The 22,165-nt window shown below is 45.7% G+C and overlaps 1 protein-coding gene across 3 annotated transcripts in view; it reads right to left on the reverse strand.

The window, feature by feature from the left end:
- Nucleotides 1-1,593: 1,593 nt before the first annotated feature.
- The window catches only part of CLDN15 (claudin 15), a 163,775-nt gene continuing 143,203 nt past the window's right edge, over nt 1,594-22,165 (reverse strand). For all 3 annotated transcript variants that reach the window (XM_040346927.1, XM_040346926.1, XM_040346925.1), the window contains exons 2-5: nt 12,243-12,407; nt 7,999-8,080; nt 7,417-7,527; nt 1,594-2,531 (exon numbers count right to left, since the gene is read on the reverse strand). In XM_040346927.1, the coding sequence (XP_040202861.1) occupies nt 2,405-2,531; nt 7,417-7,527; nt 7,999-8,080; nt 12,243-12,407 (485 nt within the window). In that variant the 3' untranslated portion in view covers nt 1,594-2,404. The remainder of the gene's footprint in view (nt 2,532-7,416; nt 7,528-7,998; nt 8,081-12,242; nt 12,408-22,165) is intronic.

Below are 22,165 nucleotides of genomic sequence, written 5' to 3' on the forward strand. Positions count from 1 at the left end.
TCCTGCTATATGAGGAGCAACCAATGTTAAGTATGGACGTCGGGCCAGCGTCGAATTTTGCGTCGTTTACATCGTTTGCGTAAGTCGTTCGCGAATAGGGCTTTGCGTAAATTACGTTCACGTCTAAAGCATTGACGATTTGCGGCGGAATTTCGAGCATGCGCACTGGGATTCTTTCACGAGCGGTGCATGCGCCGTTCGTTAGAAACGTCATTTACATGGGGTCATGTTTTATTTACATAAAACACGCCCACCTCTTGCAAATTTGAATTTGGTGCGCTTACGCCGGCTGATTTACGCTACGCCGCCGCAACTTATGGAGCAAGTGCTTTGTGAATACTGCACTTGCCCGTCTAAGTTGCGGCGGCGTAGCGTAAATAACATACGCTACGCCCGCACAAACTTACGGCGGGCTACGTGAATCTAGCCCATTGTTTTTTCTAGGACATTAATAACGGTCGTGTGTACGCGGCATTAGGCTATTTTCGGAGGCTCGGTTGAGGTTCGTACTGCGTAAGCGCCGCGCCTACGCAGTACAGGGGGGGTCCTTATCCGCCGGGGGGAACTTATTCGGCAGAACACCGTCCCTCTTTAAAGACCACCTCAGAAACTTGTGCTGCCACGAACATATGATAATCTTTTCCAGGAAACTTGGAAAGGATCTCTCTAGAAAGCCTTGTGTATTGCAAGTGTGTTACCAAATACAAACAAAAAGCAGCAACTACACTATGGGGCAGATCCACAAAAGAATTACGCCGGCGTATCTCTTGATACGCCGCGTAATTTCAAATTTTGCGCGTCGTATCTTTGTTTTGTATCTACAAAACAAGATACGACTGCATCTCGGATCGATCCGACAGGCGTACGTCTTAGTACGCCGTCGGATCTTAGGTGCATTTTTTCGGCGGCCGCTAGGTGGCGTTTCCGTTGAATTCCGCGTCGAGTATGCAAATTAGCTTGTTACGGCGATCCACGAACGTACGTCCGGCGCATTTTTTTACGTCGTTTGCGTTCGGCTTTTTCCGGCGTATAGTTACCCCTGCTATTATGAGGCGTACTCAATGTTAAGTATGGCCGTCGTTCCCGCGTCGCCTTTTACATTTTTTACGTCGTTGGCGTAAGTCGTTCACGAATAGGGATTTGCGTAGAATGATGTCACCGTCGTAAGCATTTGGTTTAATTTCGAGCATGCGCACTGGGATACCCCCACGGACGGCGCATGCGCCGATAAAAAAGAATGTCGTTTACGTTGGGTCACGATGTATTTACATAAAACACGCCCCCATCACATCCATTTAAATTCCGCGCCCTTACGCCGCCAAAGATACACTTACGCCGCCGTAACTTACAGCGCAAATTCTTTGAGGATTCGAAAAAAAATAAATAAGTTACGGCGGCGTAGTGTATCTTAGATACGCTGCGCCGAGCGGAAATATGTGCCGAGGTACGTGAATCTGCCCCTATGCCTCTATGTAAGCTCCATCAGCTGATGAAAAACTAAGAACCCCCTTCTTGTGAAGATCACTTCACTATCTAACCAGCTTCTTTTTTAGAAAACACAATAAAGATTAATCACAGATAGAAAAAACTGCGTGTCAGTAAATTTTCCATATATTAATTATCAATCATCATTATGCAATTTAAAAAAAATAGTAGACAAAGCAAACAAACTATCTTCTAATACAATTTCTGGATACATGACACATGTAATCCTTTTGCCTAACAAGTTCAATATGGAGGAACATGGGTGAACGGTATATGACCTCTGCCCCACACGTTCCTTGTTGGATGCTCGCCCATCTGTCGTCATGATTTTGCCAAGAAAATTGATGCAATCATTCATTCCAGGACCGGCAGAATTACTGTGAAGGAATCTGGATGGTGTCCCTGAGTAGAGGGCCAAATCTGTACAATAAAATGTTGACTGATTTCACTTTAAGAAGCTTACCATGGAGTCTTTGTGTTCAGTCCATGAACAAGATGTCTTCACAACTAAACCGGTGCTCTACTAAAATGTACTTTGCACAAACACCTAAAAACAAAAACTCGACATCCTTTGCATTTGAGTATAAATAGCTAAATATCTATTCCCCATGTAGAAGGGTTTTGCCCCATTTTTCCGGAGCAGAAAGAGGTCTAATGTGGGCATTGAAGACGAGATGAGATGAGTTTTTTTGGCATCAAGCCACATTAACAGACGGCAAAATGATAAACGACTCCAGAAAAAAAAACACTGTCTCCTTGGGGTTTGGTAAGTGCAGTGATGCGTTGACGCATGGTGACTGAAAATGAAGGCGGACCAATGATGAAAAGTGAACCTTGAGATGAGCGGTTATGACGCGACGGCATGTTATGGCAGAAATGTACATTCACGACAGTGAAGTCTTAGAGCTGAGGTCTAATGTTAGACGTAGGCGTTCTTGCCGTATTTAGAGATACTGTTACTTGACTCGTATCGCGGGAGGGCAGTTTGCGGCGCGGGCTTCGATGAGGACCCCGTGTTTGTAGTGCGGTAATTATAGGAGTACCCTCTGAAAAAGAAAATAAATAATCAAGGATAGAACATTTATTAATTTAATGCCCTATACATTGCATATACAATACATAGAACAAGCTCAGTGCTTACATTAAAGCGGAGGTTCACCCATACCCTACACATTTTCCCCTTCGATTCCTGCTCGTTTTGTCTAGGGGAATCGGCTATTTGTATTAAAATATGATCCGTACTTACCGTTTTCGAGATGCATCTTCTTCCGCCACTTCCGGGTATGGGCTGCGGGAATGGGCGTTCCTTCTTGATTGACAGTCTTCCGAGAGGCTTCCGACGGTCGCATCCATCGCGTCACGATTTTCCGAAAGAAGCCGAACGTCGGTGCGCATGCGCAGTATAGAGCCGCACCGACGTTTGGCTTCTTTCGGCTACGAGTGACACGATGGATGTGACCGTTGGAAGCCTCTAGGAAGACTGTCAATCAAGAAGGAACGTAAATATATACAAAAAATATTGCGCTACTCGGAAAAAATGTATACTATATATCAGTGGTTGTGGGCAGCCAACATACCAATGGATAATTGTGCAAAAATAAAAAAATATAAAATGTAGCGCCAACCTATGTGAAAAAATTTTGTTTATCCACAAAGTGGCCCCAAATGGACAGACACCCTGTAGGGAAATATGTCCAAAAACTTCACTGGGTACACGATGGGAAAAAGATCATATATACCATGAACAAAAAACAACTGATGATCACGGTTAAATATGAATAAGTGAACCAACAAAGGTAAATAAAGTAATTAATAAGTCCTGTAAAAGTGTGTGACCACAAATACAATTTATAATTGAAAAAGTCCCATGTATATATGTGGGGGTGGTTCTTTATGATACATTCATAGCTTGTGACTACGTTCAGATATTTCCCTGAACGTAGTCACAAGCTATGAATGTATCATAAAGAACCACCCCCACATATATACATGGGACTTTTTCAATTATAAATTGTATTTGTGGTCACACACTTTTACAGGACTTATTAATTACTTTATTTACCTTTGTTGGTTCACTTATTCATATTTAACCGTGATCATCAGTTGTTTTTTGTTCATGGTATATATGATCTTTTTCCCATCGTGTACCCAGTGAAGTTTTTGGACATATTTCCCTACAGGGTGTCTGTCCATTTGGGGCCACTTTGTGGATAAACAAATTTTTTTCACATAGGTTGGCGCTACATTTTATATTTTTTTAACCAGTTGGTAACCGCCCTATAGCCAAAATACGGCTACAGAGCGGTTCCTGTACTCTAGGAGGGCGTCAATGTACGTCCTCCCAGAGACTGCGTTGTGCGCGCCCGAGCGGGCGCGCACACGCGATCGCCGGTGCTCGCCGGGTCTACGGGACCCGCAGCAACAGCACTCGCGGTAAGGAGCCAATGGAAGCGGCTCCTTACCACGTGATCGCGCCGTCCAATGACGGCGCGATCACTTGTAAACAAACCGGCGTCATGTAATGACGCCGGTTCCTCCCTCTCCTCTCTGTACCGTTCGGTACAGTGTGAGAGGAGAGGGAGGGGGGGGGATCGGGCGGCAGCAGCAGCCGCCGCACTGTGGGCTGGATCTGTGACAATTGCAGTCACAGATCCAGCCATCCCTGCGCAATACTCTGCAGTAAAAAAAAAATAATGATGAGTGCAATACCCCACCCCATACTCTGCAATACCCCACCCCATACTCTGCAATACCCACCCTGGGGGGGTGGGTATTGCAGAGTATGGGGTGGGGTATTGCAGAGTATGGGGTGGGGTATTGCAGAGTATGGGGTGGGGTATTGCAGAGTATTGCACTCATCATTTTTTTTATTTTACTCTGCAATACCCACCCACCCATACTCTGCAATACCCACCCACCCATACTCTGCAATACCCACCCCCCCATACTCTGCAATACCCCCCCCCCATACTCTGCAATACCCCCCCCCATACTCTGCAATACCCCCCCCCATACTCTGCAATACCCCCCCCCATACTCTGCAATACCCCCCCCATACTCTGCAATACCCCCCCCATACTCTGCAATACCCCCCCCATACTCTGCAATACCCCCCCATACTCTGCAATACCCCCCCCCATACTCTGCAATACCCCCCCCCATAATCTGCAATACCCCCCCATACTCTGCAATACCCCCCCAATACTCCGCAATACCCTCAATACTCCAATACCTTGCAATACGTCGCCTATGGGGATTTTTAAGTAGCAACGTTTGGCGCAATTTCACGAGCGTGTGCAATTTTGAAGGGTGACATGTTGGGTATCTATTTACTCGGCGTAACTTCATCTTTCATATTATGCAAAAACATTGGGCTAACTTTACTGTTTTTTTTTTTTTTTAAGCACAAAACTGTTTTTTTTTTTAAAAACACGCGTTCAAAAAATTGCTGCGAAAATACCGTGCAAGATAAAAAGTTGCAACAACCGCCATTGTATTCTCTAGGGTCTTTGAAAAAAAAGCATATATAATGTTTTGGGTTTCTATGTAATTTTTTTAGCAAATAAATGATGATTTTTACATGTAGGAGAGAAATGTCAGAATTGGCCTGGGTGCTCCAGAACGCCTGATGGTGCTCCCTGCATGTTGGGCCTCTCTATGTGGCCACGCTGTGTAAAAGTCGCAAACATGTGGTATCGCTATACTCGGGAGGAATAGCAGAATGTGTTTTGGGGTGTAATTTGTAGTATGCATATGCTGTGTGTGAGAAATAACCTGCTAATATGACAGAAACTAGATTTTTTTTTTTTTTTTTTACAGAATTTTCAGTCTTTTTTCTTTTATAGCGCAAAAAATAAAAACCGCAGAGGTGATCAAATACCACCAAAAGAAAGCTCTATTTGTGGGAAAAAAAGGACAAAAATTTCAGATGGGTACAATGTTGTATGACTGAGTAATTGTCATTCAAATTGTGAGAGCACCGAAAGCTGAAAATTGGTCTGGTGATTAAGGGGGTTTTCGTGCCCAGTGGTCAAGTGGTTAATCAAGAAGGAACGCCCGCTCCCGAAGACCCATACCCGGAAGCGACGGAAGAAGATGCATCTCGAAAACGGGTAAGTACGGATCATATTTTAATACAAATAGCCGATTCCCCTAGACAAAACGAGCAGGAAGCTAAGGGAAAAAAAAACAAAAAAAAACAAATGGTTGAACTCCCGCTTTAACCACTTTTACCTCCTACTGCCCAGGCCAATTTTCAGCTGTCAGCGCTGTCACACTTTGAATGACAATTGCACGGTCATTGCAAGTTTTTTTTTCACACAAATAGAGCTTTCTTTTGGTGGTAATTAATCACCATTTTTTTTTTTGTTTTTTTTGACAAACAAACGAAAAAAGATGGACAATTTTGATAAAAACAAAACTTTTTTCATATTTTCTTTCAAAAATTTTGCAAACAGGTAATTTTTCTTCTTCACTGATGTGCGCTGATGAGGCACTAATAGGTGACTCTGATAATAAGGCACTAATAAACACTGATTGGCAATACTGATTGGCAGCACTGGTGGGCACAGATTGGCAGCACTGGTGGGCACTGTTGGGACTGCACTGATAATCAAGACACTGATAATAAGTGCCCTAATTATCAGTATCCATGTCCCTTTAAAACAAGCCGGTTATCTGCCCTCTTATCTGTCACCAGATTACATTTAAAAAATCTGGTCACTTTAGTCTAGGGGTTGTCTTTTTTTGTAATTTATTTCTTGTAAAGCGGGTAATGGGAGAGGGATTAGGGCATGGGATACTGCAAAATGTTTAGTAGCTGGCCATGGGAGGACAATCCTCTTCCTGAAAAAAATTGAATAATAGACACAGCTGAGGACCATGAGGCATGTCTCTGGGCAGTCTAAGGCTCCACATCTGAGGACCATGAGGCATGTTTCTGAGCAGTCTAAGGCTCCACATCTGAGGACCACGAGGCAGGTCTCTGGGCAGTCTAAGGCTCCACAGCTGAGGACCACGAGGCAGGTCTCTGGGCAGTCTAAGGCTCCACAGCTGAGGACCATGAGGCAGGTCTCTGAGCAGTCTAAGGCTCCACATCTGAGGACCACGAGGCAGGTCTCTGAGCAGTCTAAGGCTCCACATCTGAGGACCACGAGGCAGGTCTCTGGGCAGTCTAAGGCTCCACAGCTGAGGACCACGAGGCATGTCTCTGAGCAGTCTAAGGCTCCACATCTGAGGACCATGAGGCAGGTCTCTGAGCAGTCTAAGGCTCCACATCTGAGGACCACGAGGCAGGTCTCTGGGCAGTCTAAGGCTTCACAGCTAAGGACCATGTGGCATGTCTCTGAGCATAGCCCTGTTGGACAACCTGCCTCCCGGTTCTCCTCAAGCCGACCCCCCATCGAACGGCATCCAGCCTGGGATCTCCTCAGTAGAACTGGGAACCCAGTAAGTCACTGGGGCCCCTTTCAGGAACATGGAGCTCCGCGTAGCGTGTGACCCCGGCCTGGTAGGCCATCACTGGGGTCCGTTGGATGCGCACACCCTGAAGGTGGGTGCCGCACCTGGAACCCGCGAAGAACCACACAAAATGGCGTCTGCCACAGATATACTCTCCCCCAGCATGCCCCGCGAGGGAAAACTCCTCTAATTGGCTGCTGGGGAAAAGTGGCTCTGCCAGAACCCCTCTAGCACCACCTGTCACCCAGGGGTGGAAACAGAACCCCTGAAACGCAGACTGACCTACAGGACAGTTCAGGGATGACAGCAGCCCAAATTTAGCAAATTGTGAGTGGGAGCAAAATAACTCTCCCATTCCCCACTTACTTTAGCGTAGTGCCCGTACTGAAAGTAAGGGGGCGCTACAATAGTAAATGTTGACTCCTTATACTGTAAATAGATTTTTATAATGATATTACAATGGATACTTACTTTTTGGCTTTGACCACCTGAGTTTTAAATGAGCAGCACATGAGTGACCCGCCAACCACATCTAGAAGAGCTCCTGACCAGCCCAGGTAAAGAGCCGCACCGATTTCATACCTAGTGAGGAAAGAATTGAGAAGTCATATTTGTCATTGCAATTTGTGTTTCATGCCTCGTACACACGATCGGTTTTCACGACGGGAAAACTGCCATGTTTTTTGGTCGGGAAAACCGGCCATGTGTATGCTCCCTTGCAGTTTTCCCGACAGGAAAACTGCAAGCAAAAAAATTTGAACTTGTTCTCTTTTTTCCCACCGCGATTCTCTGCGATATTTTGCTCGGCAGTTTCCCTATAGGGAAAACACTGCGGTGGAGCATACACACGGACAGTTTTCCCGACCAAAGCTCTCATGGCAGTTTTCCTGTCGGGAAAACCGGCCGCGTGTAGGAAAAGTAATCGAGCAGGTTCTCAATTTTTCCCTCGGTTTTCCCGGTGGACTTTTATTCCGCCGGGAAAACCGATCGTGTGTACGAGGCATCATAGTTGTATTCCACCATTAATACTTAGCTACGGGAATCCATACGTACTTGGTTCCTGGATACAGTGGGTTGAAGAATTCCTTGGTGATATTGAATGCGTACCAAGAGACAGCAATTCCGGCACAGATACCTGAAGAAGAAGAAGAAGATCATAAATTCAACAAGAGCCTCATATTACATCATAGGAAGTATTCATATCAACATCATATGAGGTATTTATAAGGAGCCTACTCAGTGCCGGCCCAAGACATTGCGCTGCCTGGGACCAAGAATGAAATGCTGCCCCCCCCCCCCCCCAGAAAAAAAATCACGCCAACCAAAAGGCCCCCACATTCATTATTTTATATCATGATAACTAAAGGGGACCCGTCATGGCTCTATATGTGTATAAAGGAGTATAAAGAGGACCTGTCATTGCTCTGTACATGTATAGGAGTATAAAGAGGACCTGTCATTGCTCTATACATGTATAGGAGTATAAAGAGGACCTGTCATGGCTCTATACATGTATATAGAGGACCTGTCATTACTCTTTACATGTAAAGGAATATCAAGAGGACCTGTCATGGCTCTATAAAGGTATAGAGGACTATAAAGAGTACTTGACATGGCTCTATACATGTATAAAGGAGTATAACGAGGGCCTGTCATGGCTCTATAGATGTATAAAGAGAATCTGTCATGGCTCTATACATGTATAAAGAAGTATAAAGAGGACCTGTCATGGCTCTATACATGTATATAGAGGACCTGTCGAGACTCTTTACATGTAAAGGAATATAAAGAGGACCTGCCATGGCTCTATAAATGTATATAGGAGTATAAAGAGGACCTGTCATCGCTCTATACATGTATAAAGGAGTATAACGAGGGCCTGTCATGCCTCTATACATGTATAAAGAGGGCCTGTCATGGCTCTATACATGCATATAGGCGTATAAAAGGACCTGCCATGGCTCTATACATGTATCCAGGAGTATAAAGGGACCTGTAAATTGCCGGCGGCCACAATGTCTTTTGCGCAAACTAATCAATGTACGCTAATTGTGTTTTTTTTGGTACCAAAAATATGTAGAAGAATACATATTCGCCTAAACTGAAGAAAATAGTTTATTTTTCTAAATTTTGGGGATATTTATTATAGCAAAAAGTTAAAAAATATATATATTTATAGCACAAAAAATAAAAACCGCAGAGGTGATCAAATATCACCAAAAGAAAGCTTTATTTGTGGGAAAAAAAGGACATCAATTTTATTTGGGTAGCGGAGCTGGCGGAACGGGCTGGCGGGCATCAGTATGCTGCCCCCCTAAAAGTGCTGCCTGGTACCCATGGTACCACCTGGTCCCATCATAGGGCCGGCCCTGAGCCTACTTGTAACAGGAAGCAGATATGGCTATCTAATTTCTGCTGGACACAACAAATGTTCTTAAAGCGGGAGTTCACCCATTTATTACATTTTTCCCCTTTTCCCCTTAGCTTCCTGCTCGTTCGGTCTAGGGGAATCGGCTATTTGTATTAAAATATGAGCACTACTTACCCGTTTTCGAGCTGCATCTTCTTCCGTCGCTTCCGGGTATGGGTCTTCGGGAGCGGGCGTTCCTTCTTGATTGACAGTCTTCCGAGAGGCTTCCGACGGTCGCATCCATCGCGTCACTCGTAGCCGAAAGAAGCCGAACGTCGGTGCGGCTCTATACTGCGCCTGCGCACCGACGTTCGGCTTCTTTCGGAAAATCGTGACGCGATGGATGCGACCGTCGGAAGCCTCTCGGAAGACTGTCAATCAAGAAGGAATGCCCATTCCCGCAGCCCATACCCGGAAGCGACGGAGAGGATGCATCTCGTAAACGGGTAAGTACTGCACATATTTTAAAACAAATAGCCGATTCCCCTAGAGAAAACGAGCAGGAATCTAAGGGGGAAAAGTGCCCTCTAAGGGTGAACCCCCGCTTTAAGGTGCATCTACCATCTTTGTTTTTAGTTCACATTGCACCTACATTTACAAATAAGTAATAAAATGTGGCTTTATTGTAGGGCCAGTGGCATCCCACTGATTTCTCTCTAGGCCACCCCTACTTCTCCAGAACGTGTGTAGATCCAATGAAAGAAACACTGTCACTTTGACCAGCAAGGCTTTCCGAGAAGGGGAACACCAGACCTCCGCTATGAGATTCCCTGAACACTGTTCGATGGGTAGGACCATGATGTCATCCCCTTGTCTAGGCTCCAACACCAAGCAACACTGGATCTTTGATGAAAGGTACTCCAGCTGGGGGATGTGTAAGCATACCAGTGTTGCCAACCGTCCGTTCGGACAGTTCGTAAAAACGGACACTCCCCCCCCCCCCGTTCGTAAAAATGTCTGTGGGTACGGGAATGTGCCGATAAAAATATCCGAGATCGGTTCGGCTTGGAACTGCGCATGGAGATTGGAGGCAGGGGGTGATTGGAGGAAGGGGGTGATGGTGGCTGCGGTGGCACCGCAGAGGGGTTATGGAGGCAGGGGGCAATGGAGGCAGGGGGAGATTGGAGGCAGGGGGTGATTGGAGGCAGGGGGTGTTGGTGGCACTGCAGAGGGGGATGAAGGCAGGGGGCGATGGAGGCAGGGGGTGATTGGAGGCAGGGGGAGATTGTGGCAAGTGAGGGGGGTGAAGGCAGGGGGTGTTGGGGATGTTAAATCTATTACAGTGGAACCGTGGTTAACGAGTAACGCGGTTAACAAGCGTTTTGAAAGACGGGCAACTTTTTTTAAAATCCTGACTCGGTTTGCAAGGGTTGTCTCGCAAAACGAGCAGGATTCAAGCCAATGGGGTGTGCAGTACCGTATTTGGCCAGAGGTGCGGGGGCGCCGGGGACACTCGGAATGGTTTGGAGCCGTTTGGAAACGCTCAGAAATACTCGGAAACACTCCGGAAACAAGTCCCGGACCTTTTTTTTGCAGGCGGCTTTCGGCGTTCGGCATAGGAGATGTGAACCATCTCCATAGAGGGGGTGAGGCTGCATTCACAATCGCGGCGTTTTGTCGCCGCAAATCGCGGTACTAAAAGCCGCAATTTGTCACCGCAATTCGCGGGACAAAACGCTGCAATTTTGTACGCCTAGGTGTGAATGCAGCCTTAGGGCAGACAGTACAGTTACAATACAATTCAACACAGAGGGCCCTACTTGTTAGAGCTTCCAATCTAGGAGGGAGGGTCAAGTGATACAAAAGGTAATAACTGTGGGGGGATGAACTGATGGATAAAATAAAAGTTCAGTTGTTAGGAGAGGACAGGATAGACTTCTCCGAAGAGAAAAGTTTTCAGGGATCTCCTAAAAGTGGATAGAGTAGTTGGAGATAAATGGAGAGATTGGGGTAGGGAATTCCAAAGAATGGGAGAGGCTCGGGGGAAGTCCTGGAGGCGAATATGAGATGAGGTGACGATGGAGCTAGAGAGCAAGATGCCAATCAGTGCCCACAAATGGGCACTGACTGGCAACATGGGTAGATCAGTGCTGCCCCTCAATGTCCATCAGTGCCACCCCAAGTGTCCATCAGTGCCACCCCACAGTGTCCATCAGTGCCACCCCACAGTGCCCATCCATGCCCAGTGCCCACCTATCAGTGCCCATCTGTGCCACCCATAAGTATCCATCAGTGCCACCCATAAGTGCCGCCCATGAGTGCCCATCTGTGCCGCCTATGAGTGCCCAGTGCCGCCCATGAGTGCCCATCAGTCCTGCCTATGTGTGCCCATCAGTGCTGCCTATGTATGCCCATCAGTGCCGCCTATGTGTGCCCATCAGTGCCGCCTATGTGTGCCCATCAGTGCCGCCTATGTGTGCCCATCAGTGCCGCATACCAGCCCCGCCAATCAGTGCCACCTCATCTGTGCCCGTCAGTACTACCTCATCGATGTCCATCAGTGCCATCTCATCGGTGCCCATCAGTGCCGCCATATCAGTGCCCGTAATTGAAAGAGAAAACTTACTTATTTACAAAAAAATTAACAGAAAAAAATAAAAACGTAATATTTTTTAAAAATTTTCAGTCTTTTTTTAGTTGTTGCGCAAAAAAAAAAATCGCAGAGGTGATCAAATACCACCAAAAGAAAGCTCTATTTGTGGGGAAAAAAGGACGCCAATTTTGTTTGGGAGCCACGTCGCACGACCGCGCAATTGCCATTCAAAGTGCGACAGTGCTGAAAGCTGAAAATTGGCTTGGGCGGGAAGGTGCGTAAGTGCCTGGTATGGAAGTGGTTAATCATTGTTCACGGGGCGAGGTTATAAGAACCAAACAATACTTAACTCACCTCCAAATATGGATAAAGCTCCGGATACGGTTGCAAACTTGCCCTTCATAACAGTATTCCCATCAGCGACCTTCGTGCACTGCAGTCCAACCATCCCACTCAGACATGCGAAAAACCCAAAGACCAACGATGAAATCATTAGGGCCCGGGAAGCCTGAAGGTAACCTGTAATGGCAGACACACAAACGTATAAAATAATGCACCAAATCAGTAATTCTCTAAACAAATGTATCTACCATTGGTTAGAACTAGATGTAGCCTGCAGGCACTAGATATACCTATTGTAGTGAAAAAATACAGGCAATTTTAGTAGTCCTGGCTCTTCTCCATATAGACAACATTTGTTGTGTAAATGTGGAAGTTAAACAAAAACATTAATGCCTGTATCGTCAGCTCCATCTAGTGGGCAAAATGCATTTTTTTTCTAAAGTACCTTAAAGCGGAGTTCCTTAAGCACTCCTCACCCCCTATATGCCACATTTGGCATGTCATTTTTTTTTTTGGGGGGGGGGAGTCCCACTTCCTCCTTCCGCCCAGGGACCACCTTGGCGAATTCTCTTCTTTTTTTTTTTTTTGTGCGTGTACTCGAGAGAGGATCCGGACTGCAGGAGTTGGGAGGCCTCCCCCAGAGGCAATCTGCCACCTTTCTCCATGCCCCGGGTGGCAATGGCGGGTGTGTGAGGGGGTCCTCCCACACAGCCCACCCTACCTGCTCCGCTTTGAAGCCCAAGGGGGCAGAGGGACTCCCTATAAGGGAGTGAGAGGATTTGCCCGCTCAACCAGCCCCGTTAGTCCTTCGCCTCTCTTTTTTAGAGACCGCGTGGTCAAAGTGCGTGCATGTTAACCGAATTTCGAGTGTGTGTAAGTGTGGTGTTTTTTTTGTGGGAGGGGGGTGGGTGTACTAAGCGCAGGCTTACCTCGCATAACACACCCACCGGGAGCCGGGCTGAGACCACCAAACTCAATTCACATGTAGCCAAGACCGGGATCCGAACCCCTAGCTGCAGAGGTGAATGGCTTATCACCGCAGTGCCAATCGCGTTGAGCCACCGCAGCTCCCTGGCGAATTCTCTTCTCCTTTAGGCGATCTCCAGGGACACGTGACAGGTCCCAGGAGATCGCCTGTCCATTCATAGAGTGCAGCGTGACTCGCGCATGCAGTGCGTGCCCGGCTGTGAAGCCGAAAGCTGTCACGGCCGGGTGCCCACACTATGAATGGAGGTGCCGGCCGGAGATGGGGGGGAGGAGCGGTCCGTGGAACAGCTAAGTGTCTGTTTATTAAAAGTCTGTTTAACCACTTCCCGCCCGGTCAATGGACAATTGACGTCCGGGAAGTGGTTGTGAAATCCTGACTGGACGTCTATTGACGCCCTGCAGGATGTCATGCCGGCGCGCGCCCGCGGGGGCGTGCAGCGCGGCGATCGGTGATGCGGGGTTTCAGTCTGGAGCTGATGACACAGGCATTAATCTCCTAATAAAATTGCATTACATTTCACTCAACTCCTTCTGACATTCATGCAGAAAATGTTTTCTCGTTTTAAATCATTTTAAAACAGTTTTGAATTTACATCCGATTGTCTCTTTAATTTTCAGTCTTTTTTTTTAAATTGCGTTTTTCATTGATCCTTGAGCAAGGGTATAAATATGGATTAAAAATTGGTTCTCTCTTCTGTTAAAAAAAAAAAAAAAGGTTAAAATGATACAAAAAAAAAAAAAATTAAAAAAAAGGGCATCTTCTATCTATTTCCATTTACTGCGATGTGAAAAAATAGAAATACACTGATAAAGTAACATCTGCTGCCCTCTTGTGGCAATATTTCAGTATGCAGTTTAAAATCTTGTTTTCTCTTGGAATATAATTCCCACATATGAAAGGAGTTTAGGAATATATAAACAAAGTTGCTTATTAAATACAGAGTCATGCATATTATATTTGTAATGTTTTTCTCCTGGCTAAAACCAGATTTCTGACACACACATATATATATATATATATATATATATACATACTGAAGTTTTTAAACCAGTAAAGCAAACACTTATGCCTTGTACATACGATCGGAATTTCCGATGAAAAAAGTCAGATGGACTTTTTTCATCGAAAATTCCGATTGTGTGTGGGTCCCATTGGACTTTTTTCCATCGGTGTTTAGAAATAGAATGTGTTTTATTTTTTTCCGATGGAAAAAAAAACGATCGGAAATTCCTATTGTCTGTGTGCAACTCCGACGGAGAAAAAAAAACCACGCATGCTCAGAATCAAGTCGACGCATGCTCGGAAGCATTGAACTTTATTTTTATCGGCTCGTCGTAGTGTTTTACGTCACAGCGTTTTTTGACGGTCGGAATTTAGTCTGACAGTGTGTATGCAAGACTGATGGAAGTCAGCTTCATCGGAATTCCGACGAAAAATTCCATCGGAAATTCCGATCGTGTGTATGCGGCATAAGTGTTTTCTCACTTTTAATCATTTTAAAACGGTTTCGAATTTACATTCGATTGTGTCTTTAATTTTCAGTCCTTTTTTTTTAAATTGCGTTTTTCATTGATCCTTGGGCAAGGGTATAAACATGGATTAAAAATTGGTTCTCTCTTCTGTTAAAAAAAAAAAAAAAAAGTTCAAATTATACAGAAAAAAAAAGAAAAAAAGGGCATCTTCTATCTATTTCCATTTAATGTGAAAAAAAAGCAATACACTGATAAAGTAACATCTGCTGCCCTCTTGTGGCAATATTTCAGTATGCAGTTTAGAATCTTGTTTTCTCTTGGAATATAATTCCCACATATGAAAGGAGTTTAGGAATATATAAACAAAGTTGGTTATTAAATACAGAGTCATGCATATTATATTTGTAATGTTTTCCTCCTGGCTGACACACACACACACACACACACACACATATGTATATATACAGGGCTGGATTTGCTCTCCCTGCCGCCCCAAGGCCAGGGTCCACAATGCACCCACTCCCCGCAAACCGAACCCCCCCCCCCCCCCCAATCAATGGAAAATGACAACCGGATGGCAGGGGCGGCACGGTTAGTTCAAATATTTTTTTTCTTTTTTTTTTTACTTTATCACTTTTTTTTTATTTGTAGCTTGTAGTTTACATTTTTTTATTTTTGTATAATTTTCATATTATTTTTCTTATTCTTTACTTTTTAATTACTTTTTTATTTTATTCATTTAATTATTATTTCTTATTATTTTTAGTTTTTTTATTTATTTTTTTCACTTAAAGGGGTTGTAAAGGTACATTTTTTTTCCCTAAATAGCTTCCTTTACCTTAGTGCAGTCCTCCTTCACTTACCTCATCCTTCCATTTTGCTTTTAAATGTCCTTATTTCTTCTGAGAAAAATCCTCACTTCCTGTTCTTCTGCCTGTAACTCCACACAGTAATGCAAGGCTTTCTCCCTGGTGTGGAGTGTTGTGTTCGCCCCTCCCTTGGACTACAGGAGAGTCAGGACGCTCTCTACGTTGCAGATAGAGAAAGGAGCTGTGTGTTAGCGGACGTCCTGACTCTATTGTAGTCCAAGGGAGGGGGCGAGCACGACACTCCACACCAGGGAGAAAGCCTTGCATTACTGTGTGGAGTTACAGACAGAAGAACAGGAAGTGAGGATTTCTCAGAAGAAATAAGGACATTTAAAAGCAAAATGGAAGGATGAGGTAAGTGAAGGAGGACTGCACTAAGGTAAAGGAAGCTGTTTAGGAAAAAAAAATTGTACCTTTGCAACCCCTTTAACTTTATTGCTATCACACAGGAGAAAACAATTCCCTGTGTGATAGTAATTGGAGGTGATAGGTTCTCTTTATTGACCCTGTCACCTCCAAAACAGGAGTCCTAGCACTGTGCTAGAACTCCTGTCACAGCTGAGATGGGAAGAGCACAGCTCACCCCTCTCACTGTGTACGTCGGCGGCAGGGACAGGAGACAGACTCGGCGGTCGGGGGGACGGAGTCCTGAAGACAGAGCCAGCAGAGAGATGTATGTGGGGGGGGGGGGGGTGGAGAGGGGAGGACGGCAGCACACATTTAACAAGTGATTGCGGCGACATCACGGCAATCACTTGTTAATGAGCGAGCGGATTCCATGCCGCCCCGAGCCGCCCTGCTGTCCCTAGGCCTGGCCTCGGTGGCCTTGTGGGAAATTCGGGCCTGTATATATATATATATAGTACAACAGCATGCTGCAGCTTTTAAACCAGGAAAGAAAACACTAAGATTACACAGATTACACAATTAATATGTGTGATGCTGTATTGATATAAATAAAAAATAAAAAAATATATATATATAAAAGACTCCCATGAGCGCATACTGTGATCTATTCCCTTAGTACTATATAGGGATTCTCCTATACATTTTTTAGAGTACCCTTATGTCCCCCCCCCCCCCAATTATTATGTTCTAGACACTCCGGAGCTCTTCTTTGTGTCACTGGCCCGGATTCAAGAAGCAATTGCGCCTGTGTAACCATAGGTTACACAGCGCAATTGCTTACTTGCCCCGGTGTTACGAATGCTCCTGATTCAGGAACATCGTAACGCCGACTGCAGCCTAAAATCTGCGTGGCATAAGGCTCCTATGCCACGCATATCTTAGGCTGCATTCTTGCGATGACCGCTAGGGGGCGCTCCCATTGTGCTCAGTGTATAGTATGCAAATTGCATACTAACACCGATTCACAATGTTGCGCGAGCCCTGCGTAAGCAATTTACATCGTTTGCGTACGGCGTGTTTAGCGTAAGGCTGCCCCTTCTAATAGCAGGGGCAGCCAATGCTAAAGTATACCCGTCGTTCCCGGGTATCCCGGGTAATGGCGCTGGACGCTATTCACGTTCACTTTGAAGCAAATGACGTCCTTGCCACGTCATTTGCCGCAATGCGCGTCGGGAAAGTTTCCAGACGGAGCATGCGCTCTACGCTCGGCGCGGGAGCGCGCCTAATTTAAATGATTCCCGCCCCCTACGGGATCATTTACATTAGGCGCCCTTACGTAGGGCAAGTTTACACAGTGCACACGCAATTTACGGCGCTACTGCTCCGTGAATCGCGGGTAGCGCAGTAAATTTGCGGGGGCGCAGGGCAAAAACGCTGCCCTGCGCCTCCGTAACTAAGGGGCAAATCTACCTGAATCCGGGCCATTGTTACCATCTCACCCCTAAGCCTTTACAAAAAAAAAAAGCTCTTCTACTACCCCTTATTTTATTCCTGTGATAACAAGAGTATTTTCACCATTTTATATAAAAAAAAAAAAAAAAAAAATCTTGCAGCAGATAACATTGATAAACTGTAGTTTACTGCTGTTATACTTCTAAACCTATTTTTTTTGTATGTGTACAAATGACTGTACAATCCAAGGAGAACAGATTCTAAACTGCATATTTAAAAGTTACCACAAGAGGGCAGCAGATGTTTAAATTGTTTTATTCATAGGTCAATGTTCTTTTGTAATGATTTCGCAGGATCAAGGAAAGCTTTCAGGATATAAATAATAAGGGAACTATTTGTTTTTGAAGTCGTATGCTCCGGGCTGGCATCCTGATCTTGCTTTTCTGCTCGACAAATCACTGACTCAGAGCAAGCATGTACATATTGTCAGGGCACCTTGCATTCACTTATTTGGATCATGGATTATTGGACTCGCTAAGGGGTCTATGTATAAAATGTTTAGGAAACAAATATCTCATACCTATGAACCTTTTAAGATGGGAACGAGGGACACCTATTAGCAAAAGTATGTAGGCATAGGACACACCCCCTGCCACGCCCTCCTTAAAGCGGAGTTCCACCTAAAAATTGAACTTCTGCTTTTTGGAATCCTCCGGTGTAGGGTGCCCACGTGTCCCGGATTGCCAGGGACTGTCCTGCAAATGACATGTCTGTCCTGGGTCCCCCGCCACCTTCATTCTGGGACAATACAATGTCCCGGAATGAAATAGAGGACACAGCCACCCCCTATTTACTAATAACTACATTTCCAGAACTGGTTGCTAGGGCCATTGTTTTCAGCGTGAACGTAAATTACGTCCATCCGTATTCGCGACCGACTTACGCAAACAACGTAAAAATTCAAAACTCGGCGCGGGAACGACGACCATACTTAACATTGGATACGCCGCATATAGCAGGGGTAAGTATACGCCGGAAAAAGCCGAACGCAAGCGACGTAAAAAAAAAATCGACGGACAGGCGTTCGTTTCTGAATCGGCCGAAATCGGAATTTGCATATTCGTTGCGTAAAAAACCGAAGAGTCACCTAGCGGCCGGCGGGAGATTGCAGCCTAAGATCCGACGGTGTAAGTCACTTACACCTGTCGGATCTTAGAGAGATCTATGCGTAACCTGATTCTATGAATCAGCCGCATAGATCCGACCGTCGGATCTCAGAGATACGACGGTCGGATCAGGAAAGTGCAAAATCTGGTGCAGCTCTCCATAGAAACCAATCAGCTTCCAGGTTTTATTGTCAAAGCTTAATAGAACAAGTTGAAGTTTGAAGCTGATTGGCTACCATGCAGAACTGCACCAGATTCTGATTGCTTCAAGTTTTAGTAAATCAACCCACAAATGAAGTGCAGCCCAGTCACCAGTGTCACTCCAACCTGCTCGCCTTCATAAATATGTTCTTTACAAGGAAATGAGGTCTAGCAGCACGCTTGTATCCCCACAGGGAGGAAATAATCCAGATCAAGGGTAGTTTTTGGGCCTTTCTCTGCATAATACTCATCACCACATATGCATCCATATGAAAGAGAAGAAAATGGTAGTTAATAGAAGTTGCTTTTTCTTGGAGTACAATCCCACTGGATCCATGGGCATCCGCAGAACTTTTTTCAGGGGGGGCATCATTTTAGGGTCACCCATGCGCTGCCCCTTTTCGACAATGTCATTATCACATTCTAATGGTCAGAGACTGCAGACGTAGTACAGTCTCTAGGATAAGTAATGGATAATGGCCAACAGGCCCTCTCATCAGACCCAGAAAAACTACAGCAGTGATCCCTCCGGCTGGATGATCACTCACACTAGGTTCCCCGTGGGCGATTCTGGTCAGTAGTGTAGATTATCTGTACCCTGGCAGTGGCTCAGTCTTTCTCTGGTGGTGCTGGGCAGCGTGACTCTCTCTATGGTGGCGCTGGGCAGCGTGACTCTCTCTCTGGTGGCGCTGGGCAGCGTGACTCTCTCTCTGGTGGCGCTGGGCAGCGTGACTCTCTCTCTGGTGGCGCTGGGTAGCGTGACTCTCTCTCTGGTGGCGCTGGGTAGTGTGACTCTCTCTCTGGTGGCGCTGGGCAGCGTGACTCTCTCTCTGGTGGCGCTGGCCAGCGTGGCTCTCTCTCTGGTGGTGCTGGGCAGCGTGGCTCTCTCTCTGGTGGCGCTGGGTAGTGTGGCTCTCTCTCTGGTGGCGCTGGGCGGCGTGGCTCTCTCTCTGGCTTCTTGATCGAGCTGCCTCTTCGGGGCTACATGTCCCATGATGCTTTCCTCTCCTAGTCTCTTTTGATTGGCCCTCAGTTATGGCCAATGGGGAAAGGAACGATGCGGGCAGGAAGCTGGGTGGGGAACTCGGTAAGAGCCGCTGTCTCTTTTCCCTGACAGGAGAAAGGGGGGCGAGTGGGGAGAACCTCTGACAGCCCACAGCTCGCTTTTCTCCTGACACAGCGTCGCCGAGTTCTCTTCTGGACTAAGCAGGGAAAAGAGCCTGCAGTCACACTGCACTGATGGGGGGCTTCACAGCACCTTGATGGTGTCACCCTGCTGGCTGCACCCCCATAGCGATGCCACTGTGCTGAATGTTCCGATCCGATCCCTGATTCCAGGGAGGGCACTTGACCCCCCTTGCCCCTAGCTGTGGACGCCCATGCTGGATCTGGACTAAGGGAAACCATAATCTCTCTCCAAGCACAGCAAACTCTAATATATCTACCCATAGGCTTTTTGACTTCAAAAGTGTGAAGGAATGTGATGATAAAAATGCCTATTTTCTTATGTGTAAAGATGTTTCTATGCATCTTTTCTATACTATAAAGTCTATATTCTACTTTGTATATACACAACTGCTTTCCTTGCTCATAATAGCCGCTAATAGCACCCCCTCCCATCGAGATGACTGGAGAAGCTAAAGATGGTGTCTGCCCCCACCTGCCCACTCATTAGAAGAATGAGGAAATGAGAAGAGGGATCGGGAGACAACCAAACCTGACCACCAAGTTTTTGTGGGGGGTGTATAATTATAAGGGGGCGCTAATAGTAGGTGATAAATAAATTCCAAATTCTATCTTGAAACAATATATTAACTGTAACGTCAACAATATAATAGTGATTTTAAGTGCAAGTGCTTATATAATAACAACATCAAAAAATAGGTGCAAACAGGTCCAAAAAATGCAGCAATGGTCACTAAATGATAAGCATTGGTGAGTCCATGCATCAAATGGTTGACTTGAAAGTAGACACCATCACCACGGAACAGATATCAAACTAGCATCACCCGGTGAGAGGTAGAGGTAAGTGCCTACTTACCAGACCACCATGACCCTTCGTTATAAAAAAAGGATCAGGTGGAGCTTTAGTACAGTTGGTGGCCTAAGGTCTGTACTGGTACCTGGATGGGACTGGCCAGGAATGGACACCAAGTTTTTGTATTGTTCCTGCATTTCAGCCAACCAGATGTGCCTTTTGGACTGATAACATTTGTGTAATAGTGACGTATACTTTATCGTGCTGTGTGTAAAAGAGCATGGCACTGCCTGTAATAAATCAGAGATAAAGAAGTAACTGTACTGTACAGATGTCCAGTGTGTTTGCTCGCATCTCTACACTTTACAGTTCGGAACAGCAGCAGAAATCCATCTGAACCCCCTTGAGGTTCATCTCCATCGCAAATGTATGCTGGGACCCAATGCAGCTTGTATCCCTCATTCCACCATTGTATGGTTCAGTAAGCACAAGACGAAGAGCCCATTTCTATAGAGAAAAATATTGGAGAAGCTGAATCACACGTCGGCTTAACCACTTAAGGACCCCTTCGCGCCGATATACGTCAGCAGAATGGCACGGCTGGGCACAATCACTTACATGTACATGTCTCTTTAAGCCCAGCCATGGGATCGCAAAGCTCCGTGACCGTTTGCGCCCCCCCAAAAATTTTGAGCACCAGCCGCCACTGAGTTTGACCATAATAAGGTCAATCGATGGTGTCACACTTTGCTGGTAGATTGGGGAGTCCAGCTGACAGAGTGATGACTTAATGGTAGGAGATCTTGCCATTGGAGTCTGAAAGGTAAAGCCAGAACATGATTTAGTCCTCCAATGCCCACTAATGATCAATCAAGAAAATCAAAGTTGAAGGCCCAGGTTACCCAGAAGCTCCATCTGTAAAGGAACTGCTGTAGGTGAAGCTGCCACTTCTACAGCTCATGCAGTACGTGCCGTCCTGTAAAGAAGAAGGATTAAGCGGCACTTATTCTGATGAATTGCCTCATTGAAAACCTCTCCACTTTCAGAACTGCAAACTCTAGATATAATAAGATGAAAGTATACATTGGGACGAAGTGTCTCCATTTCTAACTGTGATTGACATCGCTGCTAATGGCCCGTGTAAAAAGCCGGTACCACTTCATATCAATGTCTCGGCAGTCATAAAATCTGCCATCTTATTACGGCATTCTTAGGCCTTTATAGCGTGGAAGACATAAGAATAGTCAGGTGTTTAATACGTTCAGTAAATTACACACAAAAAAAGCCTTAATTCCGACACTTGAGATGGGTTACATAATCGAGCATGCCTAGTGAAAGGCAAAGCACACGTGCCTGGTCTTTTGATATAAACCTTCAGTACACCTGTCATATATGGAGGGGCTGCTATTGCTGACCTCGTCTACTGCAAATGCTACTTGTCAGACTGGTTATGCAAATTAG

Source organism: Rana temporaria, chromosome 3 (assembly GCF_905171775.1).
Source record: "Rana temporaria chromosome 3, aRanTem1.1, whole genome shotgun sequence".
Taxonomy (NCBI): domain Eukaryota; kingdom Metazoa; phylum Chordata; class Amphibia; order Anura; family Ranidae; genus Rana; species Rana temporaria.